General features: G+C 40.0%; 1 protein-coding gene across 2 annotated transcripts; it reads left to right on the top strand.

The window, feature by feature from the left end:
* The first annotated feature begins 184 nt into the window (after positions 1 to 184).
* On the top strand, positions 185 to 27,443 carry zfr (zinc finger RNA binding protein). 2 transcript variants are annotated; one of them, XM_086207052.1, is made up of 20 exons: positions 185 to 298; positions 477 to 558; positions 4,813 to 5,092; positions 5,425 to 5,563; positions 8,796 to 9,014; positions 9,599 to 9,834; positions 11,957 to 12,169; positions 12,435 to 12,750; positions 14,544 to 14,725; positions 14,823 to 14,942; positions 15,240 to 15,385; positions 15,619 to 15,784; positions 17,111 to 17,313; positions 17,866 to 18,016; positions 19,151 to 19,292; positions 21,416 to 21,513; positions 22,311 to 22,406; positions 24,578 to 24,689; positions 25,280 to 25,377; positions 26,142 to 27,443. In XM_086207052.1, exons 1-20 carry the CDS (start codon positions 262 to 264, stop codon positions 26,322 to 26,324), a joined length of 3,219 nt encoding a protein of 1,072 aa, XP_086063178.1. In that variant the 5' UTR covers positions 185 to 261; the 3' UTR covers positions 26,325 to 27,443. The 2 variants fall into 2 exon arrangements, 1 of the variants encoding a protein (XP_086063178.1); XR_015116595.1 differs by lacking the exons at positions 21,416 to 21,513; positions 25,280 to 25,377; positions 26,142 to 27,443 and having other exon boundaries at positions 24,578 to 24,628.
* Positions 27,444 to 27,880: the final 437 nt, after the last annotated feature.

The raw sequence follows: 27,880 nt of genomic DNA, 5'->3' as shown, positions 1-27,880 counted from the left end.
ACACTGAATAGTTTTTAGATTCTGTTCAATATTTTCAATGAAAAATATGTTGTACACATACATATTGTACATGAACTACGATTCTTCTCTGGAAAAGTATTTAACAATTATCGTCATTTGTAACGGACACGCCACAAACTGGTATAAACTACAATGTCCACGCTGCTTTACTTTGCGCAGGCGCCTCGGCGGCGTTTCCGGGTACGACATGTAATATAAATACGCTGATGTACTCGGACGTTGGTACAACATACGAAACCAATGATTCCCATATGTCCAGTTGTGTCCTTCACCTATGGTAAGTATCATATAAACATTTGGGACTTGTACATTTTGCTTGAAGTATTCAATCGTTTTAGAAACTATTTAATTTTTGACGTTAACGGATAAGATTATTCGCCGGAGCGGTCTTTACAGCCTGATGCTAACGGCTAGCTTACTAGCTTAGCATTATCCTGTATGTCTGTCCTCCGCAGTGCCCAGCCGGCTTGGTGAAGATGCCAAAATGGCTACCGGCAATTACTTTGGATTTACCCATGGTGCTGCCGCCCAGTACAGGTGAGACAACCCCTAATACATTGTGTATGGGTCAGAAGATTCTGTATATTTTTTTTGACTGCAAACGCTAGCCGACTTTCAGTGTTACCCACGATTTACTGAAATGCTCTGCTTCCCACTGCTGTCATTGTTCAAGCGGGGGGAGGGGGTAGTTATCCCTTTGCTGCAGTTGAATGTAAGCAGGCGTTCGGACCGAAAATGGCACAACGTAAGAGATTGCATTGATGTCAGCACCGATTTATACGGCTGCAGGGAATAAGGATGAGAAAAATATTGTAGAGGGAGCAACATCAACATCAGACTAGACTATTTTTATATTATTTTTAACTATGGCTGATCAATCGAAATTTAATCGATCTTGCAATATCTCCTGGTGGAATATCCAATATTTCAGATAAAACGTGTCACATTAAAATATGTCAAAATGATAAATTAAGTATTAAATACTGCAGAAACACAACAGCCTGCAACTGGTCTAGAGATATGAAAACATTTTATTGGTTACAGACCCTCCATTAATCACATCGTTTCAGCATTTTTCTATTAAAATGTGAATAATGATACACAAGAGGTGATTCCCTCTTATACTGATGAATACTTTATTAAACACCTACCAGTGTTAATGAAAATCATCTCGGTACAGCTTGGTACTTCATGTAGAGTGCACAAAAAGGAAGACAGACTGGCAAGGATACTGGTACAATACCTTTTCAACAATCATACAGAAAGGGAGTGCATAATGTTATCATATGTACATTTAATATATAATGTACATAATTTTAATTTTGTTCACACAGAGTATACTGAATAAACAATACAAATCTTGTTGCAAGGGATGATAAGTGTTTTCACTGTATTTGAATCAGGTTTGTTTCAACAGGTTTGTTGAAATTGGCCTTGTAACTGGTACAACGAAAAGGTAAAGTACAGGCTTTGCAGTGCAGAGAAAATATATAAATATAAAACAAAGTGATGAACAATGTACAATTATAGGCATATACATAAACATGGTTTACAAGGGTAGAGAGGTGGGTGCTAAAACCACGTGAAATTGCATTGACATTGAATATTTTAAAGCGGTAGTGACAGTTGCATGGCATTGATGTATTGCACTTATTTAGTAGTGGAAGCATTTATGGCTTTGAAAGCAGTTGGAAAGAAACTGTTTCTCAGTCTGTTTACCCTGGTAAACTGATGAAATTATGTTTTTGATGACTTTATAGAGGTGGCAGGTATTTTAGTGGCATGGTACATAAGTTGCTTGAAAAACAAACTTTGTTGAGCATATTTTGATTACATTGGTTGGTGTTGTGTCACTAATTCATGTGCTGAATTACTGTCTGTCAGGGTTTTTTGATTGGTGAAATAAGACCTTGATGTTTGTGCTCCTCCTGAGATATATTGCTTTTGTTTTTGATGTGTTGAGTAAGGTAGTTCATACTTCACCGTTGTACATTCCGATTCCTTTCTTGGCAGTGCCAGGTGTCATTCCTGTTCTCGACGACACCAATGACTGTGGTGTTGTCAATTATTCCAAAAATCGGTGGCACTCGAGTTTGATGGACTAATAAATCCTGTAATATTTTGTAGCTACTCAGTTAAAATCATGCCTACACAACTCATCCACTAGCCTTCCTCAGGATAAGTAAACTTGTCACTTCTGAAGTTACACTACCAGTCAAAAGGTTGGACACACCTTCTCATTTGATGGTTTTTCTTTATTTTCATGACTATTTACATTGTAGATTCTCACTGAAGGCATCAAAACTGTGAATGAACACACATGGAATTATGTAGTCAACAATAAAGTGTGAAATTACGCAAAACATGTTTTTTATATTTTAGATTCTTAAAAATAGCCACCCTTTGCTTTGATTTCTGCTTTGCTCACTCTTGGCATTCTCTCAATGAGCTTCATGAGGTCGTCCCCTCAAATGGTTTTCCAACAGTCTTGAAGGAGTTCCCAGAGATGCCAAGCACTTGTTGGCCCCTTTGCCTTCACTATGCGATCCATCTCATCCCAAACCATCTTGATTAGGTTTAGGTCAGGTGACTGTGGAGGCAAGGTCATCTGGCGCAGCACTCCATCCTTCTTTAACATTTTCGTGTTTCCCACATTTTGTATTGGAAACTGTTTTCTTGTCTGTAACAACATCTACTGCACGTCTGTCCGTCCTGGGTGAGGGATCCCTCCTCTGTTGCTCACCCTGAGGTTTCTCAGATTTTTCCCTGTTAAAAGGGTTTTCTATGGAGTTTTTCCTCAGTCGATGTGAGGGTCTAAGGGCAGAGGATGTTGTTATGATGCCATGTGAAGCCCTTTGAGACAAACTGTTTGTGAAAACGGGCTATACAAATAAAATTGCCTTGCCTTGCCTTCTTAGTCAAATAGCCCTTACACAGCCTGGAGGTGTGTTTGGGGTCAGTGATGGTCCAACTTAACACAAACCATTTGGAATAGCATGTGGCTGCAGGGTGCTGTGGTAGCCATGCTGGTTCAGCGTGCCTTCAATTTTGAATAAATCCCCCACAGTGTAACTAGCAAAGCACCCCCACACCTTCTCTACCATGCTTTATGGTGGGAACCATACATGTAGAGACCATCCGTTCACCTTGTCTGTGTAGCACAAAGTCACAGCGAGTGGAACTAAAGATCTCAAATTTGGACTCATCAGACCAAAGCACAGATTTCCACTGGTTTAATGTCCATTTCTTGTGATTCTTGGCCCAAACAAATCTCTTCTGCTTGTTACTTTTTCTTAGTAGTGGTTTCTTAGCAGCTATTCAACCATAAAGGGCTGATTTGTGGTGTCTCCTCTCTACAGTCGATGTAGAGATGTGTCTGCTACTAGAACTCTGTGCAGCATTTATCTGGCCTCTGATCTGAGGTTAACTTGCGATTTCTGACGCTGGTGTCTCAGATGAATTTATCCTCAGCAGCAGAGGAGACTCCTGGTCTTCCTTTCCTGGGGTCCTCATGTGAGCCAGTTTCCTTGTAGCGCTTGATGGTTTTTGAGACTGCACCTGGGGTCACATTCATAGTTTTTGCAATTTTCTGGACTGACCTCTAGTTCTTAAAGTAATGATGGACTGTTCTTTCCTTACTTAGCTGATTAGTTCTTGCCATAATATGAATTCTAACAGTTGCCAAATAGATCTGTCAGCTTTGTACCAGCCTGACTTCTGCTCAACACAACTGAACATGGCCTATTTCTTACTTCAAATCATATTCTCAATAAATTAAGTCTGTTGGTCTCATAACACAAATGTGTGTTATAGGACACTTGTTAAACATGCTTAAACGTCAACTATAGCGGAAAACTGAATGGTCTTGGAGTGTTATTTCCAACAACCACAAAATAAATACAATCAGAATAAAACCATAAATGTCAAATTTTTGAACTTAAAACCTGAAGTATTAATACAAAGAGTAAGCACTCTATAAAAACTTGACTCAAAAATCAAGCAAGAGTTTCAAACTCATCACTTAAAGGAAAAAATGTGTCCTTTCCTTCACGAACAATCTGTAGTAATAAAATACTCACTGGATGGGTGAAAGCAAGCTGAGGAGTATTGCTCCGGTGTTGCATTGTGTTGGTGTATACCTCTGCTCAAAGCTAGACTGCTCTAACACTGCAGAGGACGATGTGCAAACCGGCTGTATTTGGTCAAGCTGCGGCTCGACTAACATGGTTGACTCCGTGTATTCCATGTGGCCATTATTGGCAGCTTCATTTCCCATATTTTACAACTGACATATTCTGTTATGTGTAATGAAGTTGTAGTGTAATGTTCGCGTGAGTGATAGTTGGGAGTGATTTTAAGGCGTAGTTTTTAGGTGTTGAAAAAGAACTAATTTCAGACCTGCAGTGCTCATGTGTTGACCAAAGGATGTTTTCGTTGAGCTTTCCAAATATATAAATGCTCCCTGTCTCTGACCACCCTACTGTGACTGGAGTCTAAAAACCTCCTGATTGGGGAGCAAGTCAGGCTTAGCTGCAAATACACTGGGGGAAACGAGCATTTTATATTTATTTTTCAGTGCAAATAATTAGCTCTTCACCAAGGACAGGTTTATTCATCAAATGCTTGATAATGATCATCTTTGTTAATGTGACGGTTGCAGTATCATATAGCTGTTTCTGCTGAGTCCTTTCATGCTAACAAAAAGGCTTCATGCTCAATAGGAATGATACCGGTAAATTGGGTCTTAACAGCTACTCTTTTTGACATCTCTATTTTTGGTTGTCCTACCAGTCAACAGCCAGCTGCCGGGGTAGCATACACTCATCCCACCACGGTGGCCAGTTACACTGTTCATCAAGCACCTGTGGCAGCACACACCGTGGCAGCGGCTTATGCTCCCACTGCAGCCACTGTTGCTGTAGCTCGGCCCGCACCAGTTGCAGTGGCAGCTGCTACTGCTGCAGCGTATGGGGGGTACCAGCCAACCCATGCTGCCACTGACTATGGCTACACTCAGCGCCAACCTGAAGTTCCTCCTCCACCACCACCTGTCACCTCACAGAACTACCAGGTAACTCGCTAGTTTCACCATTTTACAGTTGCTACAGTTTACAGGCATTTAGGCTCTCAAATCGCAAAGTCTGATCAGCAGACGGACAGGTTTAATGCATTGATTAATTGAATTAACCACTTAGTGTATTCAGACTTATACATCTCCCAGGACACCACGCTTGTCCATATTAATATTCCCAAATTTTTATTCTCACACTATTCCCCACTAAAATACATAACTTTTTTAATAGTTACCAGGATTCAGGGTGAAGAAATATGACATAACATGTTTTGGTCTCTAAATGCACACTCTCTGACTTAAATAACCCACTTTGCTGTTTTCCCTCCCAGGACACCTATTCGTATGTCCGGTCCACAGCTCCAGCTGTAGCTTATGATAGTAAACAGTACTACCAACAGCCCACTGCTACAGCAGCTGTAGCTGCTGCACAGCCACAACCCAGCGTGGCAGAATCCTACTACCAAACAGGTATGAAAATTGCATACACACACAGTTCTATCACATAATTGTTATGGCCTTGTGGGGAACAGTAATGTTAACAAATTTATATAATCAAAATAAATTGGACAATAAATACTACACTTAAAACACAACCAGAAATGGTGAAACAAATAGAAAGCATGACAACAACATGTGTATGATTACTACACAGATGGAGCGCAATTAAGTTTCACCTAGACCAGTGCTGAAAACAATTCCTTGTTCTGCATTGACTTTGTATTGCACCAAGGTTGGTGCTACATTGTTCTTTCCACCTGCTTACAAAAACACTGCAAAATGCCTAAAAGCTACTGTTGGGAAATGCACACTTCACACTAGGGATGCTCATTTTAATCTGATATGGCCAATAATTCATGCTTTGTAATTCATCATGAACAGTTGTAAACAATATAGAAGTGCATTGTTTAGAATCGATAAGAATCTATGATCCATTAAACAAAGATTAGGATATATGATTCTCCATACAGAAAGCCTTCACTTCTTACATGCACAAACGTCAACAGGGCTTGAGGATTTACACTTAATCATAACATGTATCTGTAGTGCTTTAAAAGATGGGGGCTTGGGTAGATGACAAACATCTAAACCTATTAATTCTTCCTTGTGGTTTTTCTCAAGAAATGGCAACCCGACTATATATTAAAATTGCATCGAATACATGCTGTGAGATGAGTCAGGACATGTAGTTAGCGGCAATCAGTTAATGGTTTAAAAGTTAATTAGGGACGTACCCACTCTCAGCTGGGTCAAGGACCCAGAACCAAGGTTTCAGTAGCTGCTAAACTGAAAAACTGACCCTCTGAAGAGACAAGGGAATAAAATGAAGTGGGAAGAATTGGAAAATCATTGGACAGTGCCTATTTGTAAAGCAATTTTTTTTGTCACTTTTAATTATCATTAAGTATCAATGTTAATTGGCTTCTTTCTGCCTGAGTGTTACACATGTGGAAGTGAAGATCAGATGCTCACAAGCGAAACAGATTTCTGACCCATCTGCATGGTCAGACACAGGAGGAAATGCATTAAATTTGACCACTACAGTTGGATATCTTGCTGCAATTGGTGCAGATAGCGCTTTACTCAAAAGCACAGAGCACAGTTAATTACTTTGCTGAGGAGATGAATGTGTGCAACTAAAGACTGGTTAAGCGAATGACATAGAAAACAAAGGCTACATCAGCTTCAGCTGTCAAATGGCTCCCGACACCTCCTTTTCCACATGCGCACATCAGGTGTCAACAAGTCCTCATAGCTGGGTCATTCATGATCAGGGACTTTTGTAGATGAAGGAATTTGTCAGACACAAGAAACAGGCTGGAGACTCAGGGATGGCTTAAGCCTGATTTATGCTTCTGCATCGTAGCGACGTTGTACCTACGCCGTAGCCCCTACGTCGTCATTGTGCATTTATAGTTCTGCGTCGAGGGAACGCGTTGCTCTGTAATTCACTGCCAAGCCACTAGAGGGGTGTGGCTTTATCTTCGTATGGTTTTGGGGGACTCTTGTCGAATTCCTTAGTTTTCTTCCGGTCATAGCACATGGGTCAGATACAGAGACAACAATGGAAGTTGTAAAGGTGGTCATACTTGCGAACCTCCTCGATAACTCTTTCTTAGGCTTGTTCCATTTTTATTTTTGCGTGTTGCTCTCACCACAGAAACTTTAAAAATGGCGGTGGTGTTGTGCTGAACCGGAAACGTCGTGTGAGCGGACCAATCACAGTCCGTTGACGTTCACGTCTCGACGCGACGCGTAGTCAGGATTTTTTGGAGTTGCACATCGGGCTACGGCGTAGGGGTCTGCGTTGACGGCGTAGGTACGGCGTAGGTACGGTGTAGGTACGGCGATGCCACGACACAGAAGCATAAATCAGGCTTTACACTGGACCACTTTAATGGACATCCATGACAGATGTAGAAGATTCGATTTGAGAAGAGGTTGAGTCAGTCCCCCCCCCCCCCGAACATCTGTGCCTGACGTTTGTGAACAATCATACTTAAATGGAATGAACACCACCCTGTATTACTGAATTAGAACATTCTGCACAAATGTGACCTTCATGTAGTCTAAACACAGCTATGCAAATACACCGTGATTGTCAGCTTTGCTATCAGTAAGCGCTCTGACTGAAATTCATGAATATGAAAGGCATCACAGGTTCACTCCCCGATTCAGGCCAAGGGCCTGGGGTCAGACCAGCGATTGATCTGACAGACGAATTGGAAACTGAGGTATGAGAGAGCTAAAACAGAGGATATCAGCTAAAATTCCTTATCATTCTACCCCTCCCTTTATTTTTGGTCTGGCATTTGCTGTAGTATGTTGAAGATATTTAACCTCTGCCATGGTTTCCAAAGCAACTCTGTTCACTGTGCAAGTTACAACTTATGTCATGCTCCATGAGGATAATCCACACAACTACTAGATGTCAAAAAATCACAAATTAGACTCACATCCCTGGCTAATCTGAGGGCATTAGCATTATCTTGTGAGGCATAAGGTGTGTATTGCACAAAATTATGGACTCCAAACAAATCCCAGCATAAATGAGATGTAAGGCATGTGACCTGGCAGCACAGTGGTGCAGTGGTTAGCAGTGTGGCCTCACAGCAAGAAAGTTTTGGGTTCGAGTCCTGGCTCAGGCACGGGATCTTTCTGTGTGGAGTTTGCATGTTCTCCCCGTGCCTGTGTGGGTTCTCTCCAGGTACTCCAGCTTCCTCCCACAGTCTAAAGACATGCAAATGGAGACGAGGCTGATGGGATTCTCTAAATTGACCGTAGGTATGAATGTGAGTGTGAATGGTTGTCTGTCTGTATGTGTTGGCCCTGCGATGGAGTGGCGACCTGTCCAGGGTGAACCCAGCCTCTTGCGGGTAGCTGCTGGGATAGGCTCCAGCCCCCCTGCAACCCCTAACAGGACTAAGCGGAAGAAAATTAATGGACGGATGGAAATGCCATGTGACCTTTATCCCTACCTGTGCATCAGTTGCATTTTCACAAGCATTTTGCAGTACTGAAGTTGTAGATTCTAGTTGCAATCTATACAAGTTAAGTTTTTATATGACATATTCCTCTATTTATTATTTCATCTTCCCTTTTGCTGTCTTCTATGTCTGTGGATTCAAAAGCACTGAATTTGTTAAAACATTTTACACTACTGACATTAAAGAGATCTCAATATCCATTTTTTTTGTTTTAGCCCCCAAACCAGGATATAGCCAGGGAGTAACATCGTACACCCAGAGCCAGCAGTCTCGTCAGGTGACCGTGATAAAGCCAGCTGCTCCCAGTCCAGCCACATCCACTTTCTCCATCTACCCAGTGACCTCCACTGTCCAGCCTGTGCCTGCTGCTGCCTCAGTGGTCCCGTCCTACTCCCAGAGCCCAACCTACAGCACAAATGCTGTCACATACTCTGGTAAGCTTAGGCTACTGTATTAAATTCTACCAGAATTTGTTTAAGTGTTTGCAGGATGTCTTACTGCATTTTGGAAAAAAGGTACACATACAGACAATCAGCAATGCTTTGAGGGAATTTTGTCAGATTTGGCAGCAAAGCTCTCATGGAATTGAGGATGAACTGATTCAGTTTTGGTGGTCAGTCACTGTAACTGTGGAAAATACATTTTAGGCCGTAACTTTTCAATTCACCTGCTAATTGTGACAAAATTTCACACAAATGTCTAATGGCATGGAATAGATGGAACCTATAACCATTTACCTCAAAAGGTCAACTTCACTGACTGCAATCAATTATACTAAGACCCAAATTTTTGAGCTGTATCCTCTGAGGAGAGGAAAACCCAAAAGGTTTGGCTCAGTGTTTTTACAACATTTTCTCTTTTTTTAGAGAATGAGTAAGTGGAGACATACATATTTATCCTTAGATTGGGTTGTATTGTAACCCTTCCCATGTATTGAATCAATTTGAAATGATTCTAAAGTGATGACACCAAGGACCTGGAATTGATGATAATTCAACTTTGGTTTACTCTTATCCAGGAACATCATATTCAGGCTATGAGGCGGCAGTGTACTCGGCAGCCTCGAGCTACTATCAGCAGCAGCAGCACCAGAAGCAGGCAGTGGCAGCTGTTGCTGCAACAGCTGCATGGACTGGTAACACATTCACCAAGAAACCCCCCTTCCAGAATAAGCAGCTCCGGCCCAAGCAGCCACCCAAACCACCTCAGATCCACTATTGTGATGTTTGCAAGATCAGCTGTGCCGGCCCTCAGGTGAGCTTACTATAGCCAACAATATCAAAGTTTTGTAAAATATACATAACTCCAAATAGATGGGTATATTTATTATTGCAGTGTCACAAATTTCCAAACCTGATTCAATAAAGTCACAATGCAATTTTTCATCAGTCAATTTGCCATGCCATTGCTAGACTAAATCAATGTTTCAGTGATTTTATTCCCTGGCAACTGTCACACAAAGATGCAGGATATGTACTGTCAAGTGTGATATACCTACTGTATGTACCAACATAAATTTCCATCAAAAATGTTTTGTTTATATTTTAAGAATTCTTATGGTTACATATACATAACACATTATGTTAGGTAGCAGCTATGTCTAAAGAATTTTCATTCTTGCTTGAACCCATGGAAGTAGGTGAGGGCAGAGACGGTCCATATTTCAGTTTCCATCATGCATGACTGAGAATGTACTCTAGCCGTCTACTCAGTGATGTTGCCAATAAAGCTATACATGCTAGCATTGTATTTTGTTAGACAAAGCCTAATTTCTTTCATGCTACATATTCTTTAAAAAGTTGTCAAGAGCCAATATCAGTCTCGACATCTGCCTAAGTCTAAGGTCAGCAACCTTAAACACTCAAAGAGCCATTTGGACATGATTACCATAGAAAAGAAAACATTTGGAGCCACAAAAACCTTTTGACATCTAAAATTAACATTTGTACTGTTCTGAAATCAATGAACTGCTACAGAGAAAATGAAATTTTATTCCTACACACAACAAAACATTTCTTCAGAAACTTTTCTTGTCTTGGATTTATCCATGGTTGGGCTACCGAGGATCGAAAAGTTCAATGAATTGTTCACCGGCGGGTGTCCCACATCCACGATTGTAACGAGTATTTTATTTTGATGCTACAATATCACTATAATCGCCAAAATTTAGAATTACATTCAACAAAACTGACAAATTAAAATAAAATTAATTTAAATCATCCATCCATTTTCTACCGCTTATCCTGTTACGGGTCGCAGGGGGACAGGAGCCTATCTCTGCAGCCTTCAGGTCACCAGTCCATCACGGGGCCAACATATATAGACAGACAACCATTTGCTCTCGCAGCCACGCCTATGTTCAATTTAGAGTTGCTGTTTAACCTAACTTGCACATTTTTGGACAGTGGAAGGAAAGTGGAGTTTCTGGAGAGAACCCACGCAGGCACAGGGAGAACAGACAAACTCCACACATAAAAGTCCTGGGCTCGAACCCAGAATCTTTGTGCTGTGAGGCGACAGCGCTAACCACTGCACCACTGATCAATACTCATTATTTACTTTCCAAAGCCACAGGGAGCCGCAGTAGAGGGATGGAAGAGCCACATGTGCCTCCAGAGCTGCAAGTTGCTGACATATGGCCTAAGTCATAACATGAGGAAAAACAGAATGATAAACTATGCAAATGTGTACACTGTAGTTTGATTATGCAGATACAAAACAAACTGAAAAATGGCTGGTTGGTGCACTTGTAATGGACTCAGTCACACAGGAAATAATTCTAGCTGCTTCTTCACCAGTCATGGCTATCAACAGCAAGTGTCTTTTCCTATTAAAATGTGAACTTCTTTTTAAAAGTTGGGAGTTGTTATTGCATGGCTGTGTTTCACCCTGCTTCAGAAAGCGAGAGGGAATGGGAGAAGGTAGCCCTTCACCTGATGTTCTCAAGTAGGGTATTTTCTTCACAACCGACATACAGTATGCCTTGTATTCAATGAAATGTCACTGGCTTTAAGCAGTGTCTTTCAGTGGTACACAACAATAATAATTAACAATAGTACCATTGAAATACACTGCTTAAGGCCAGTGATAGAAACAACAAATGTGTACATCAACGAAAGTCTTTATTGTCTCATGGGGCACATGCTATTGCGGATGTGCAGATGTATTTAAAGATATATTTAGACCACTTCATGTGACCATACATTCTTGATGTATTTCTGTTGGTTAGTGTGTGGATTTAAAAGTACTAAACTTGGTCAGTTTTGAGAAAAGATACAAAAAACATGCAGTGGTATTGGTTGTACCCAACACAGGCAGCTACAAAACCTGTGAAACAATGAGAATAATTGCTCTGTCTTAACAACTTATGTTTTAGACCTACAAAGAGCACCTAGAAGGCCAGAAGCACAAGAAGAAGGAGGCAGCACTAAAGGTTTCCCAAAGCAGCAGCAGCAATAGCAGCAGTGGTAGTGGTGGAGGATTGCTGACCCGAAGTGCTCAGAACCAGCTCCGCTGTGAACTTTGCGATGTTTCGTGCACTGGTGCAGATGCCTATGCTGCCCATATTCGAGGAGCCAAACACCAAAAGGTATGAATACGATAAGGCCATTTCACCTCTACCCTTAACCATTTTTTTTTTTGTCTGAACCTATAGTGCAAAAATGGCATGTTCCATTTACTTCTTGCCAAAGATTTAAGTTACTTACTTTTCAGTCTCATAGCATACATCCAACCATCCATGATTATATAAGTAGCCCCCTTAGTCAATTGACAGCTATGTCAGGAATCTGTGGTGTGCAAGACCACAGACCTGCTGAAAATTGTCTTTATATATTCTGTATTCTCCTCTACAGGTTGTAAAGCTTCATACCAAACTTGGTAAGCCCATTCCCTCGACTGAACCCAGCATGGTTACACAGACGTCATCCTCCACCACAGCTGCCTGCAGCAAAACCACCACTTCTACCCTGACCAGCTGCAGTACCACCAGCGCTCTGTGTGTGGCTGCCTCCTCATCCCCTGCTACCTCCAGCACTCCCTACCTGAAACCAGTCAACATAGTCAGCAGTAGTGTGGCGGGAGTGAAGAACCCATTGGCCAACAACCTGTCTGGTGCCAACTCTGCCTCTGCCGGGAAGAAAGTCAACACACCTAAGATCAATTTTGTTGGTTAGTAAACACTGTGAAGGTGTAGCTCTTAGCCTCTAGTGATCTGTTGTTGTTGCTAAGACACACCGGTGGCAAACACACCGGTGGTAAACACTGCTCATAAAAACAAACAGAATTTTGAAAACAAAACAAAAAACCTCAACAAAGCTATTTTCTACATGATGGTTCCTGTAGCACCCCTTTTTCTCTGCTTCAACTGTGGCTTGCTATCACAATGTCTAAATAATGGATGAGCTGGGACTTGTTGAGATTAAGTAGTATACCTCTGTAACTCATAATCTCATCATGTATCACAATTCATTACATTATGACACTTCCTATTGGTGTGAGGGCAATCATCAGTGTGTTTTTAAGCTTGGGACTGTTAGTCAACAGAGTCTTAAATAAAGATATCATTTGAAAAAGCTGACAGTTGATTGGCAATTGGTGGCTCACTGGCCAAAACTGGCCTTGCAGCAATGGCCCACCAGATTATTTTGATAATCTGATTTTTAAATTAATTGCTTTGTGTTTATCAGATAAGCAAGGAAATCAACATCCATCCATTTTCTACTGCTTATCCTGTTAAGGGTCACAGGGGGGGCTTCGGGCAAGGGGTAGGGTTCACCCTGGACGGGTTTCCAGTCTATCGCAGGGCCAACACATATAGACAGAACACCATTCACACTCACAGCCACACCTACGGTCAATTTAGAGTATTCAACTAGCCTAGTCCCCTCTTGATGTCTTTGGACAGTGGGAGGAAGCTGAAGTACCTGGAGAGAACCCAGGCAGGCACCGGGATCACATTCCAACTCCACACAGAAAGACCCCTTGCTCGAGCTGGGGCTGTGACGCAACAGTGCTAACCACTGCACCAGCACCCAGAAATAACCATTTTAAGCTGAATTAAAAACTTTATTCTCTAAAGTGCTGAACAGAACTCAAAACAGTTTGTTGCTCAAATGGTCCACATGAGTGTCTGGTTTGAAATTCACCAGACAGAGCTTCTGTGTGGTGGGTAGCGGACCTCGCAGAAAGAGGGACCTGTTCCATTGAGGTAATGACACCATGCGTTTTCGACTTGTCAGTTGCTATTTCTTTCAAAATGGTCATCATTACCTGTTGCTGCACTGTGCGTAGTTCACTGCCAGTGCTTGAATTTTGCACGTTGGTGTCTGTGCAATGCTGAGAAACAGACATTTTATATTGTTGTGATTTCTTGGTCTTGTGCTGTTTTCCAACTAAAATAACACTGGGAAAGTACCGCTGGCTGCACCACCTGCTCTCATATTTTGAGCTATTATCTCTCGCCCATCAGCAGATCACTCAAACTCCTGATCAAAACAGTGAACCAGTCAGATCATTCAAAACAAGACAGTAGTTCATGTAGATTTTAAAATGTCAGTGATAGACATGAGTAGATGTGTTGATCAACACATCCACTACAACAATAAATGTCTGTTTAATCTCTGCATGATTTAAGTGACAAGAAACCAGATAGGATGCATACTGTAGTCTTTCCATTCTTCTTTGTATGCCCCTATCACTGTCAACTTTCCTCTTCATGCTTTTTAATTGTGACATTTTTTGTCTTTAGCCAGCAATACACTCTAAACAGCATCATCAGTTATTTCAGATTTTAGCCTTTGATTAAGCCCATGTTGATAATTAATTGTGCTGGCCCACCCTCGAAAGGCTGAAAAAAAAATTGACCAAAGTTCAAACTTGGGGTCCGAACCTTAATTTAAGAGTTTAGCTGCATTACTGTCAGTGTTACGGGATTAATTTTCATTGCAACTTCTTGCATGCAGGTGGAAATAAATTGCAGACCACAGGGAAGATTGAAGAGGCTAAAGTGGAAACCTCTAAGCCTATGATGCCCTCCTCTGGTACTCAAGATGCCAAGACTGATGTTTCAGATTCACTATCTGTGTCGACCCTGGCTGCCCTGCAGAGTGATGTCCAGCCTGTAGGCCATGACTATGTTGAGGAGGTCAGTCAAGAACAGACTCATAAATGCTCTAAAGGAATCTTATGCATACTAAACAGACACACGTGAATATTGAATGTAATTTATTAATTCGTTCTAGGTCAGAAATGATGAAGGCAAAGTCATCCGCTTTCATTGCAAGCTCTGTGAATGTAGTTTCAATGATCCAAATGCAAAGGAAATGCATTTGAAAGGACGAAGGCATCGCCTGCAATACAAGGTTTGCTCATGATTCTTTACTTACTTGTATCAACAGTCAGGTGTGTAAGTAAGATACAGATCTGCCAGTTATATTAGCTTCTGAGCGTGATGCATATTTGGTCCTGTACTGTACGTTTAATAAAGGACAAGTTTTCAGGGTTCATAAAATAACTGTCCATTCTGGTTGTGAGCAGCAGAACTGAGTGCATTTTTTCCTAATACACTGTTTATCTTATTTTTGTTATCATTATTATTATTATTATTGATAATAATCAGAGTATTGATGATAATTTGTTTTGTTTTTAACATTTTGTAGAAAAAGGTGAACCCAGATTTACAAGTGGAGGTCAAGCCCAGCATCCGAGCAAGGAAGATTCAGGAAGAGAAGATGAGAAAACAAATGCAGAAAGAAGAGTACTGGAGAAGAAGGGAGGAAGAGGAGCGTTGGAGAATGGAGATGCGGTATGGTTGGCCCTTCTTTTTAGCAACCATTGGTAGGAAATAACCAAAAAGTATTTACGTATCGATGTAAAACACTGTCCAAGAGCCTTCATTCAGGACCAACAATGTTTTATGTACTGTTGTAAAAAGTTGAAGGAATAAATGGTGGTGTATAATGTACGCAGAACATTGTACAACATTTTGCACGAGGGGCATAATAAGTCCGTTTGATGTAACCAGCTGTTTATGTTTAGGCGTTATGAAGAAGATATGTACTGGAGACGTATGGAAGAAGAGCAACACCATTGGGATGAGCGACGTCGTCTACCAGATGGAGGGTATCCACAGGGGCCTCCTGGACCTCCCGGTCTACTTGGAGTTAGGCCTGGCATTCCTGGCCTGCAGTCTCAGGGTCCTGTGGTAGGCCTTTATGATTGTTTCTATGCAGTGTGGCTCAGTATATTGCATGGGTAAGCTTCATTTGCTAGACAGCCCTAACTTTTTTGACAGAAATCTATGTTGGCGTCCAGATAATAAGTTAGTTTTATTTTTTCTGTTGTCAATATTTGCTGATATTCTTAAAATAGATTCTTAGTTTCATGAAAAAATTTATAAAAATAATTGTTGTTCCTCAGTAAAAACCATGAAATACTCAATTTTATATTAGTATATAAATACTACAATGTTTACTAGCATTAAAAAACTACTCACAAAATGTAACTGATATTTTTGCAACAAGTCTCTTCATGAGGTTTCTCTGAATCCAGGCTTTTCCACTCCACTATCTGGGAACATGTCTTTGGTAGTATATTCTGTCCCTGCTGCCATGGTCAATCTCTATTTTGGGACTTTTTTTTTTAATGAATGTACCTGTTTTGTTAAATGAAGAAACTAGTCATTTGCTGCTGAGCTACTTCCTTCAGTGTTTTATGTGTGAGAGTGGAGATGTGGATAAATGGAGTTTGAGGAATTCTTTGTCTTGGAGTTGATGGCATTTTAGGTGGTGAAACAAATTTGCGGTGCTGCTACTTTTTGTGGGAATTGGTTTGCATACTTTGCAGATGAGCGTTTTACTCAGTGTCATCTTTGCAATATCCAAACCACTGCCAGGTGATGGATTCACAGCTGCTTTCCTCAGAACCAAGCTGGCCTTCTCCAGCCTAGATTCCCCGCCTCTTAGCTTGCTTGGGTTTTCATGTTCTTTTGCCCCTTGCATGTATCAGAAATTGAGAGATGGAGGCATGCAAGGAGCAACTGTGTGCTGAAGACTTTTCTGGATGGGCAGGGGAGTGAGATGTCTTAGGGGAGAAGCAAAATTCCAAAGCAAAATAAATGCTGACAACTCAACAATGTGGTACTGAATGGACACGATCTTGTGATTTGCTAAATCTCTTGTGCATCTCTTTTTGTGATAGACATATTGTCCAGTCCTAGCTCAGAATATTGAAAATGCCAATTAAAGTAGTAATGACGGGTGTCATTATGGGCTCAATAACATTGTAGTTGGTTCATCAAACCATTTCTGGAAAGAACAGACTCTCAGATAAAGAATGATCTGTGTCTATGTCATGGACTGTTAAGATAACATTTCTTTTTTTTTAATGCTTAAATCCATGTAAAATGAGTGAACAACAAATGCTTCATCATAAAATAATAATGCAATAAGTTTAGATGCATTTTTATGCACCTTTGTCAATGCTTCTCGGTCCAGTATTTACAACCTGTTTTGAATTTTGTGCCCTCCAGCCCCCACGCCGGCCTGATTCTTCAGATGACCGCTATGTCATGACCAAGCATGCTGCCATCTATCCCTCAGAAGATGAGCTCCAGTCTATCCAGAAGATTGTGTCAATCACAGAACGCGCTCTGAAACTGGTCTCAGACATAATTACAGACCAAGACAAGGTCAAGGAAGAGGACAAGGAGAAGAAAGAACCATCTAAAGATCGGTGTGATATCTGTTGATACATTTCAGATGGTATACTAAATGCAGTTATCCAGGAATTCTTTCCTCATTTGTGGATTAATGACAGAGCCCACGAAATGTGTTTGTGCAAATATGGCTGGACAGTTTCAAAAAATGCAGATAATATAACAGGCAGCAGCTCTTTGCCTTAAAACCATAGTTTTGTTAAGACCTGCAGTTCTTCTGTTTGGGGGGGGGGGGGATTACCTCTGTGCCCGTCAGTGGGCAGATCACAGTGAGAAACTTCATTGTTACAAAAATCACCAGCAAAATTACCAGTCCAACTAAAAATCTTTATTGTATTATTAAAATGTATCTGTTTGATCGCTCTCACCTTCCCCAATGTAAACTACCCTTATGCCAGTCTTTAGCTAAGCAGATGAGCAATTTAGGGATGGTTTTGGTGTGCACGAGGAAAGCTAAATTTGTAAGACTAAACTGTTCTCTTACTGAGTAGTAATTTTTGGTAAATGAACCATACAGTTCAGATGTTTTCAAATCTTGGGAATGCTGATCATTTGTTGTTTGTGTCTAGAGCCCTGAAGGGAGTGATGAGGGTGGGAGTCCTGGCCAAAGGCTTGCTGCTCCGTGGGGACAAGAATGTCAACCTCGTCCTGCTTTGCTCAGATAAACCCACCAAGAGTCTCCTCACCCGCATTGTGGAGCATCTCCCCAAACAATTAACAGTACTGTCATACAAATATTACATAGCAATCAATTTCAGTGGCCTCTTTAATAGGTACCTTGTACTTTCTAAGACGCATCTTTGTCTAAAACTTAATTCTTGTAGAAATGGAATGACTAAGACAGGGAAAAAAAATCATTTTTGCATATTTGGTAGTGGATTGGATTCCTTCACCCTGTGTGCACAGACACTAGAGCCAAGTGATTTAAGGCTTAAACCTGCCTTTTTATTCATATAGATATAGATATATCTATATATCTCTATCTATATATATCTATAGATATAGATCTATAGATATATATATATATATATATATATATAGATATAGATAGATAGATAGATATATAGATATATATATAGATATATATATAGATATATATATATATATATATAGATATATACCTCATACTGTAAAACATGTTTGTGTAGAGCCTGTCTGATATTTTAGAATCTCATTCAAAGTCCTGAATAATTGCTTGATTTGATTAATCAAATTTGCGTAGGTGTCAAAACTATTTAGCAAAATTTTACATTCTTTGGTGTTGGTTTTGGCTTTTTGTAAGAAGTTGATGGGAGATAGTATGGATATATCTATAAAAGATACAACTACGATTTAAGGTGTGTGTTACAAAATTTTTAAAGTATTTCAGTCGCAAAATCGATGTGCAGAGATTTTACTTTGAGCTGAGGATTACCTGATTTGATGTAATATTTGAATCAGAAGTGTAAAAAAAAAAAGACGTATCTGTATCAGAACTGTAACTTTGTGTATTGTGAGTCAATAACCACGTAATCATCCTTTTGAATTAAATTAACAGTGACTATTAGCAGGGCTTTGATATGGACTGAATGTGAATAAGCAAATATGTCTGTCTCTCCTCTCATTTAGAATACAGAGCCAGAAAGGAACTGAAGCATTTCTACATGAACAGACTGCTAATCCTGACTTAGTGGACATGTACAGAGCCACAAAAATAAAACAAAACTGTACCTAACACAGTGGCCACTGAGCAGAGATAGCAAACAGTTGTCAGGCTAGTTAGCTACTTCTTAAAGAATTAACTGTTGAATACACAGATACATTAGACTTCTATGTGGTTGTGCATTCACATTTACCATGTCCTTTTTCCCCTAGATGGTAACACCTGAAAAATATGAGGTTAAGGGATCTGTCCAAGAATCTGCAATCATTCTGACATCCTGTACAGAGCCAAAGATGCAAGTGACAATCACACTGACTTCACCTGTCATCAGAGAGGAAAATGGACGGGATGGAGGTTTGGAAGCCCATCACAGTCCTTCACACTGCACCTCTTTTCTTGTCTTTCTGCAACCTCCCTACGAAATCAGTTTCCGTATGTTTGTTGACACCCTGAAGAGCACTGTTCTGCTGGCACTCCTCAAAGAATGTTGGGTTGTACATCAGGTCATCCTGGCCAATGTATAATGCATTTGTGTAATGTTTTCAGAAATGAACAGTAACTAAGGGAGGGTAGGCTCTTCATAATCAAGTTTCATTTTATACCTCTTTTTTTGTTTAAACAACTCAACCAGAAGGAAGTGAGACATTTAATTTGCTTTTAGGCCTAAGGTGTGCATCCCAGAGGGACTTTATACTTGGAGCATTAATTGAACTAAGTAGCTTTCTGTGTTGTGGAGCTGATCACTTTTGTAATATAAAAAAAAAAGAGAGAGAGAGACTGAGAGAGAGGGGTGAGTGCCAGCAGTGTTGCTCTTGTTCTTTTTTGCTCTGTAACTCTTGACTTCTTAAATTCAAAAATTACCCTTTTTAAACAAAGCATGATCAGTGTTTGCATTGTGTTAAGTCTAGTTATTCCTAGGAGAGATTTTTGTTTCCTGTGTTCCAGGGGATTCTGTTTCAGTTTTATTGTTTACTATAAACACTGGTAGACATGCATTGCTGGATCCCGTCTTCAAATAGATCTTCATGAGACAAAATGAACATTTTTTGCCGAAGATGGACAATGGTAGGCAATGAGAGACACTTTAGTTCCTCAAATTTAATTTGGAATTTACTGTGCAAAGGTGTTTGAATTTTGCAACCCTCAAATCAAAATTTGGCCTAAGGCAGAGCAGAATCCCATACAGCAATGGAGAGGGAGAGATGTCGTTTTCCCACAGGAAACAAATGTTTATTTTTGTGTACTGGTGAACAGTTCACCATGCTGGGTCTCCTCCTTAAGTGCTCCCCTGAGTAGATTGACATTTTCCTGAGGACTCAAAATTTGGCTCAGTATACATTTTGTAGCACAGACTGATTCACAAATATGAAAGCATATGGCTTTTTTCCCCCCGTTTTTTAATTTTTTGATGTTTTGATTTCACTGACAATGGAAAGATGATGGATGATTTTCTGCTCTGATTGACAATGGAAAGAGGAAGATGGAGTCAAACCATGAGCCATATTCTTTTGGAATCTAATTATTGTAATAATTTCTTAGGGGAGTATAATTAAAGTTAAGGTAAGAACTCTACTGCAGAGGAATATTTGGTTGGACCTGAGTACAGCCTTTGATATCCAATGATTGCTGGGGACTTATTCCAACCCACTGATGCTGGGGATGCATGCAGTGATATCCTAACCCCTTCTGTTTGCTGGTAGATACGGGTTTTTCTCTTCTTCAGCAAGCATTGCTGCCTGATTTTGGTATTTCATGATATTCATAGGTCCAGTACAAAGACTCCTTTTATTTAATTGAGCAAAAGAAAAATCAAATTTTCAATTCCACTGTCTCCCATCAGAGGTTTTATTGGGGCCCAACTGCTCTGGAAGGATTTTTGACCAAGGTTTTCCCCACATTCCAAAAATGTTGCCACACCTACCACTACCATATTGTTTTTGTTATCAGGTCTCTCCCTGACAGCTATTTGCACTTTCTTTCTCTCTGGGCCTCCTTCTGAACTTGAATAGTCATCAGTCATCTGTCCCAATGCTGAAGCAAGAAATATCCAGTAAAATTCTAATGGAATTAAAAGGTTCATGATAACCTTTAAACAAAACTAGTACCTAATCAAATGGTAATGCTTCAATGCATGTGTGAGCCTAAACCCATGCTCTCTCCAAACACCAGTCTTTGGTCTAAATGACTGAGTAAGTAAATCGACACTGTTTTTGTATTTTTTTATTTTTTTTAAAAATGGAATATGATTTAACACATAATGTGAGTCCACGTCTTACTTTCACAACATTTTGGTTTGTGCTGTCAGGTTTTAATATTAGGACCCTCTTGAAATTCTAAAATGATCAAGAACCAATTGTAGGTTTTCTAGTGAAAAAACATTGGTATGTGTGGCAATATGTTTGTTCTTTGCCAGCCTTGCTGACCTGGTCAAACACCCATTCCTCATTACCATTTTGACACTTCAAATCCATTTTTAGATGTAACCTCGGGTATGGTGAAAGACCCAGCGGACGTCTTGGACAGGCAAAAATGCCTTGACGCTCTGGCTGCTCTGCGCCACGCTAAGTGGTTCCAGGTTCGGAACATCATTTTACTTTCTTATTGTAGCCTTATGAGATGCATATTTATTTGTCTATTCATTTTATGTGTTTTGCACATTTGATATTCATCTTACATTTAAAGAGGAAAACTTTCACTACTCCAAGTTACACAAATAATTGAGGATGCCTCCTAAAATAATCTGGTTATTTTCTATCATATATACCGAAAATAAGTGAATCTGATATCTCATATGGGAGGTGGCATCCTTTTTTTTCCCATTTTCAATTTTATAAGTAGTACTACATAGTAGCTACATGTGATTCCATAAGGCTGCACAATAATTTGCACGAAGTTGTGCAATGTTTGTATTTTTATTCTACATATATCTGTAGAATGGGGATTGAGAGACAAAGGAATATTTGAGAAGTTTCCTGTGATTCTGCTACCTGAGCAAAATCACAGGCAAAATGATGCAGATTTCCTTGGATCTGTCAGTCCCCATACTCTCCTCAGGTGGAATCTTGTACTTATAAGTACTTGTTTGTGAGATACCTGGAATAAATCTGGGGTCAGGGTTTAGAAGATGGCAAGGAAATGTCCTCATTTCTTGTGCATCTTGCAAACTTTGAACTCCTTTACTAACTGTGAGGTACAAGACTACTGGGAATGGCAGCTGACTGGAAACTGTTATGGCTCATCCCCACCTCAAACCATACTCAAGCTTCCATTATGCACAGTAGTTTTTGGACCTCTTGAACAGAACTGATTCATTGTTTACTCCCATCTGTCACTCTTGTTTAGTCCATAAACCTAACTTTATTATATCACAAGGCTAGAGCCAATGGACTTCAGTCATGTGTGATCATCATTAGAATCCTGCGAGACCTGTGTCAGCGAGTTCCTACATGGTCACCCTTTCCGGGATGGGTGAGTATATGTAACTAAAACATGCTAGTAACATGGTTAAAGGCCTCCATGCAAAGGGATTTTTGGCTTTAGAACTCAAAATTGACTGCCCTCTTTTAGAACAGACCCAGAATTAAATCCTCCATTCATTTTCTACATTGATGTTTCACAAAATCCTTGCTTTGGGTTTTGAACCAGGAAGCAGCTGAAGTATACGCTTAAGATATTAGATTTAGCACTGAACAATGATAGGAAAACAGAAAAAGGGGCTTAGAAGAAAGAGCTTTCAGTAGTGTTACGATTAATCTTACAAAAATATATGGAGTGATGGTTTATTTAATCAGCACAAACACTTGGTTTTACTGCATCTTGCAAACACTCGCACACACAGTTCAACAATCTTCCAGATGAAGTGATTATTCATATCGCTCAACATTTCTGTCAGTGGTGTGTGTTTCAAAACTGGCAAGCTAAGCCACCTGTTCTGTGCAAACTAGGAAGTTTTTGAACATTTCTGTCCTGCACAATTTTATTATTAATTTTGATTAAGAATTACAAACTAAGTGTTAGAACACTGCAACCTACAGAGATCTAGCCTTAGCCTTTCCCACTTGTCAAAAACAATGCTGATATACTGCACTTTTTTTCTGCAAATTTTTTTCTTTAATTGATACTTCACTCTGGTCAAATAACTGCAGTAGACACAAGTGTTTATCTGCTCCTGCTGGCATCTCCCTCCACTCTATTTATATTATTTTCATATGTACATGAAGCATCATGTGTGCACTTGGTCCTGTACATTGCACAGCTAAATTGAAAAAGATATACCAAGAATCCAACACCATCTTCAAAAGACAGAGACTAAAAACTGTGTTTACTGAGGCAATATCGTTTTCATATCCCTGTGATCATCAGAGGACATCAGTGAGAACTATGCAAAGAAAACCCATCAGTGCTAAAGAACATAAGTCTGTCAAAGTTGCAATGATGTTTTTGTTTGTTTTTGCCATGCTGTGCATTATATTTGACAGAAAAAATCTTACAAATTATGACACACCAGCATGGCTACATAAATGTTGATTACTTGCTTTACTGCCACCGCCATCAAAAGAAACACAATGGCACCCTCATAATTTCTTTGAATTTAAAAAAGGTGATGGTGTGTGCGTGCACCTTGTCAAGTCAGTTTTTATTTGTATAGCACCAAATCACAACTAAAGTTATCTCATGACACTTTACAGGTAGAGCAGGTCTAGTACCACCTCCTTCAATGAAATTACACCAAACAATTCTCCATCAGCAAACATCCTGCAACAGCGGCGACGAAAACCTTCCTTTTAACAGGCAGGAATGTCAAGCAGACCCAGGATCAGTGGGGACGGCCTTCTGCTTTAACCAGTTGGGGGGGAGAGAGCAGGAGAGCGGGGCAGAGACAAAGACGCATAATGGAGGCACAGATATACAGAAGGAAAGAGGGACACAGAGAAAGGAGGGAGGGAATGACGAGCAGCTGGCTGGAGATCTACAGGTTACTCAAGCAATTTCTGCATAATATGAGTAATTATGTTCTTACAAACACAATGCTGATGTTAATGCTAATACAGTATTGAGAATACTGATATGAATACTACTAGCACTAATACTGATAATGATATGAAGGCTGGCAGCTTGGGCCTCTTCAGGCCTGTAGCCTCCTCCAGCTACAGCATCGGTCAAGCATCTGGGAAGTGGGCTCAGCAGAAGAGGTCAACATAGTAACAAGTGAGTACAGGAGGGGAGAGAAGCCCAGTGCATCATGGGAGATCCCTTGATTGTCTTAATTCTATAGCAGCATATCTATAGTTAGGGATGGCACAGGCTAACCTTTAATCTGTATCAGAAAGGAGGTCTTCAGTCTACTCTTCCAACATAGAGAGGGTGTCTGCATCCTGGACCCAAACGGAGAGGCAACAGGAGGGGAGCCTGATAGCTGAAGGCTCTGGCTCCCGTTCTACTTTCAGTGACTGCTCCCAGGATTCAGGGTTACTGGTGGTTCCTACAAAGGGTTGTAACTATGTGCTCTGATAGATATAAAGGAGCCTGATTGTTGAGGGCTTTGTATGTTAGGAGAATTTTTAATTCAGTTTTATGGCAACAAAGCATTGTGTGCGTTTACGAGTCATCAAAGCCATTTTCCCTGTTTCCTCTTTAAGGCAATGGAGCTGCTGGTTGAGAAGGCTATCAGTAGCGCCTCTGCACCCCTCAGCCCAGGTGATGCACTGAGACGTGTCTTTGAATGTATTTCCTCTGGAATTTTACTCCCTGGTAAGAATGATTCTTCTTTGTCCTGAATTATGAATGAAACTGTTTATGTCCCTGTTTTCTGTCATTTAGACTAAATAAAGCAGCTGTGTGTTCCAGCGCTGCCGTCAACCAATGAAAACCCTGGTTGACCACAATCGTAAACTCTTTAATTGATCAATTTATTGGGTTTTTTTCAATACCAAGCTGCTCGGATGTAAACCCATTCTTAAAAAGACAATATTAGCTTAAATTGTTTACTCTCAAATGACTAACAGTAATGATAATATATACAAATGTGCAAGATTTTTAAAAGGAACATTAATGTAACAAACCAGCTGAGGGTAGAAAAGTTAAGGCTGCGTTTTCTAGTCCTTGCTCTTTCCTCAACTGTCAAGGGAGGATGCTGACTGACGGTGGATGGTGGTGGATACAGTTTTTATCTTGGCATTTTAGTGTTATCTAAACTTCTGTGTCACGTTTGGATATTCATACTGGCTTTCACTGAGTTTTGACTCAGTCAAGCCTAACCGTGCAACAGGACTGTGGCTGAATTTGATGGTTTTTAATCCAGAGAGCACGACATAATGTTTTTTTTTTTTTCCTTTTAACAGGTGGGCCAGGACTTGTAGATCCCTGTGAAAAGAATCCTGTGGATACCTTGACACCTATGGGAGAGCAACAGAGAGAGGATATAACCTCAAGTGCCCAAGTACAGTCACTCATTATTTCTAAATGAACTATGTAACAGGCTTTGACAAGGGTTTCCCACCTGTAGATGGAATTTTTCAGGCAGTTACGTGAAGTTTTGTTTGCTTTGTTGACAAGGCCCAAATTGTGGTTGTTGGTACCCTCATAAAAAGATCGAATGAAGGACCACCTGTGAACCAGTGACCCATTGTCACATCGTGCATGTGAAGAGCAATAGGGAGCCCTACAGAGAAGCTCTTTAAAGCATCAGTTGTTGGGAAAATTTGATGGTGACTCTGATAGAAAGGTGGCGGAGGACAATCCTCAGCATGTGGTCAAAATGTTGTGGCTGATCAGCGTAGGAATTCTTAGAAAGGGAAACACAGTGGACTTTGATTTCCTTCACAACACAGATGAACTTACTGCATTCACGTTTTCGCTGGGCACGCAAGGTTTATTTGACAAGGAAAAGCTGTCCTATTTAATGAATTGCCATGGCCTCTCAGTTGAAAAAGTTTATTGCAAGTTACTTCCATTGTATGGTAACCCCCAGATGACTACATTACAATTTTTTTTTTAAATGCCCAACTTTGCTACATTTATCAGTCTTTATCATTTTTATGAAATAATTTCAGGCTGTACATAATTTTTTCCTAAGTCTCTGTAAATCTTGGTTTGATTGACTTTCATAAATATGCAATGCCCTTCATTGAAAGGTGTTTATTGTGGTTGCCTTTGATTTCACAATTATGTCTATTTTGAAATGTTCTCTCCATGTCTCTGCAGTTTGCTCTGAGGCTGCTGGCATTCCGTCACATTCATAAAGTTTTGGGTATGGACCCTCTGCCACAGATAAACCCTCGCTTCAGCATCCGGAACAGCCGCAAGCGTCGTCGTGAAAACAGCGATGGGACAGATAGCTTCGAGGGTGAAGGCAAAAAGGACAAGAAAGATTATGATATTTTCTAAGCGTCTCTGTTATTTAAAGTAATTGCATTCAAAAATGTACTAACATGTTGTATTTAACGATTGGCATCCGCCACCTCCTGTGTGCTGGCTGAGATCCAGTGTTGCTGTTTTTTTTTTGTTTGTTTGTTTGTTTTTTTCATTTTTTTTTAAGCTACAGATTTGCCAGTGTAATTGCAGCCTCACTTGGTGTTAGACAAGCAATGTCAATTTGTGTGCTGTTTTTTTTTTTTTTTTAGTTGTAGATTTCTTTAAAGTTTTGGCTCCAACTGTACATGATACAGCAGTTTTTAATCCTTACATAGTCAAAATATTGTTTTGTGGAATTGTCACGTGTTCATGACATTGGCTTCTTAGCTTCTGCAACTGATCCCTCTGAACTGTTTGCTTTTACCTTGTGGGGAGAAACGGTGTCAGGATGAGAACAATATGAAGTCATGTTAACCCTTCTCAGTTATGGATCAGGAGGCTCGGCATGATGAATGTCAAAGCCTTCATTTATCTGTATAGTTGCTTTCAGAAGTGGACCATGTTGTTAACTATTGATCATTAATTTGGCCAACTTAGTTTTCAATGCTGTTCTTTCAAATATAAATAACTGTGCTCATTGCAAGTGACGTTTGATGCCGTGGGTTTTATGTTGCAGTGCTTGGCTACACTAAAGGGGAATTGCACAAAAATCCAGAAGAACCTTAACTGTTTGGACATCTGTGTTAGTAGTGAACCTGTAATGTAGTTTTGTCTTATTTTTCATATATATATATATAGTCAATGATATATATATGAAAGTATTTGTATAATCGTAAAATAGATTTTAAAAAAAAGCTTTGGATTGTTGAAAGCATGTCAATAGACACATCACATCACACTGTTTTGGCATTTGATATTTAGTTTTCCTGGTTAATGGGGAAGGTTGTATTGGCTTGCTTGCCCTTTATCTTGGTTAGGTGCTAAATGAATTTCTCTACTGGAAATATGAACATGTTATCATGCCTGTGAATGAGAAGGTTAGTCACCTCCCCATAGGTGTTGTGAATGACTGGTGGCAGTCAATTTTGCCATGCAAATTCAATAGCAGAATAAACGCATTTCCAGGTTGTCAATTATAGTGTAACAATTTGTGAAATTCTTTCTTCATTTCACCCTTTCCCCAATGTTGTTTTTTTTGTTGTTGAGTCGTAAGGAATATTTGGAGTCTTCGGTCTCTGTCAGACTTAGATTTGTTTCCTATTTGCGTAAGTACTGTCAAAACAACTCATCCGCTGAAATGAAGGTGAAGGTTTCTACCGCTGCATAGCTGTTAAAATAGTTTTATATATGAGAAATGGAGCAGTAAACTTATAGATCCATTTAGCCGCTCACTGTATATGTGAGCAGATCTTTTTAAACCCTTTATTTTAAAAGTGATGAGGACCCATAATTCTCTTAAACTTGAAAAAATATGCAATTGGGCTATCTTTCCACAAATGACTTGGATGGCATAAATATTACTTGCTCATTTGAATTAAATCTCTTGGACCCTCAAATTTTCACAATGGTCAGTGTCACGAAACGCTAAT

The sequence above is a fragment of the Aulostomus chinensis genome, chromosome 6 (genome assembly GCF_037954235.1).
Source record: "Aulostomus chinensis isolate RoL2024-O1b breed Wild chromosome 6, RoL_Achi_v1.0, whole genome shotgun sequence".
Lineage (NCBI taxonomy): Eukaryota > Metazoa > Chordata > Actinopteri > Syngnathiformes > Aulostomidae > Aulostomus > Aulostomus chinensis.
The sequence above is the reverse complement of the archived record's forward strand: the minus strand, read 5'-3'. Positions and strand labels throughout refer to the sequence as shown.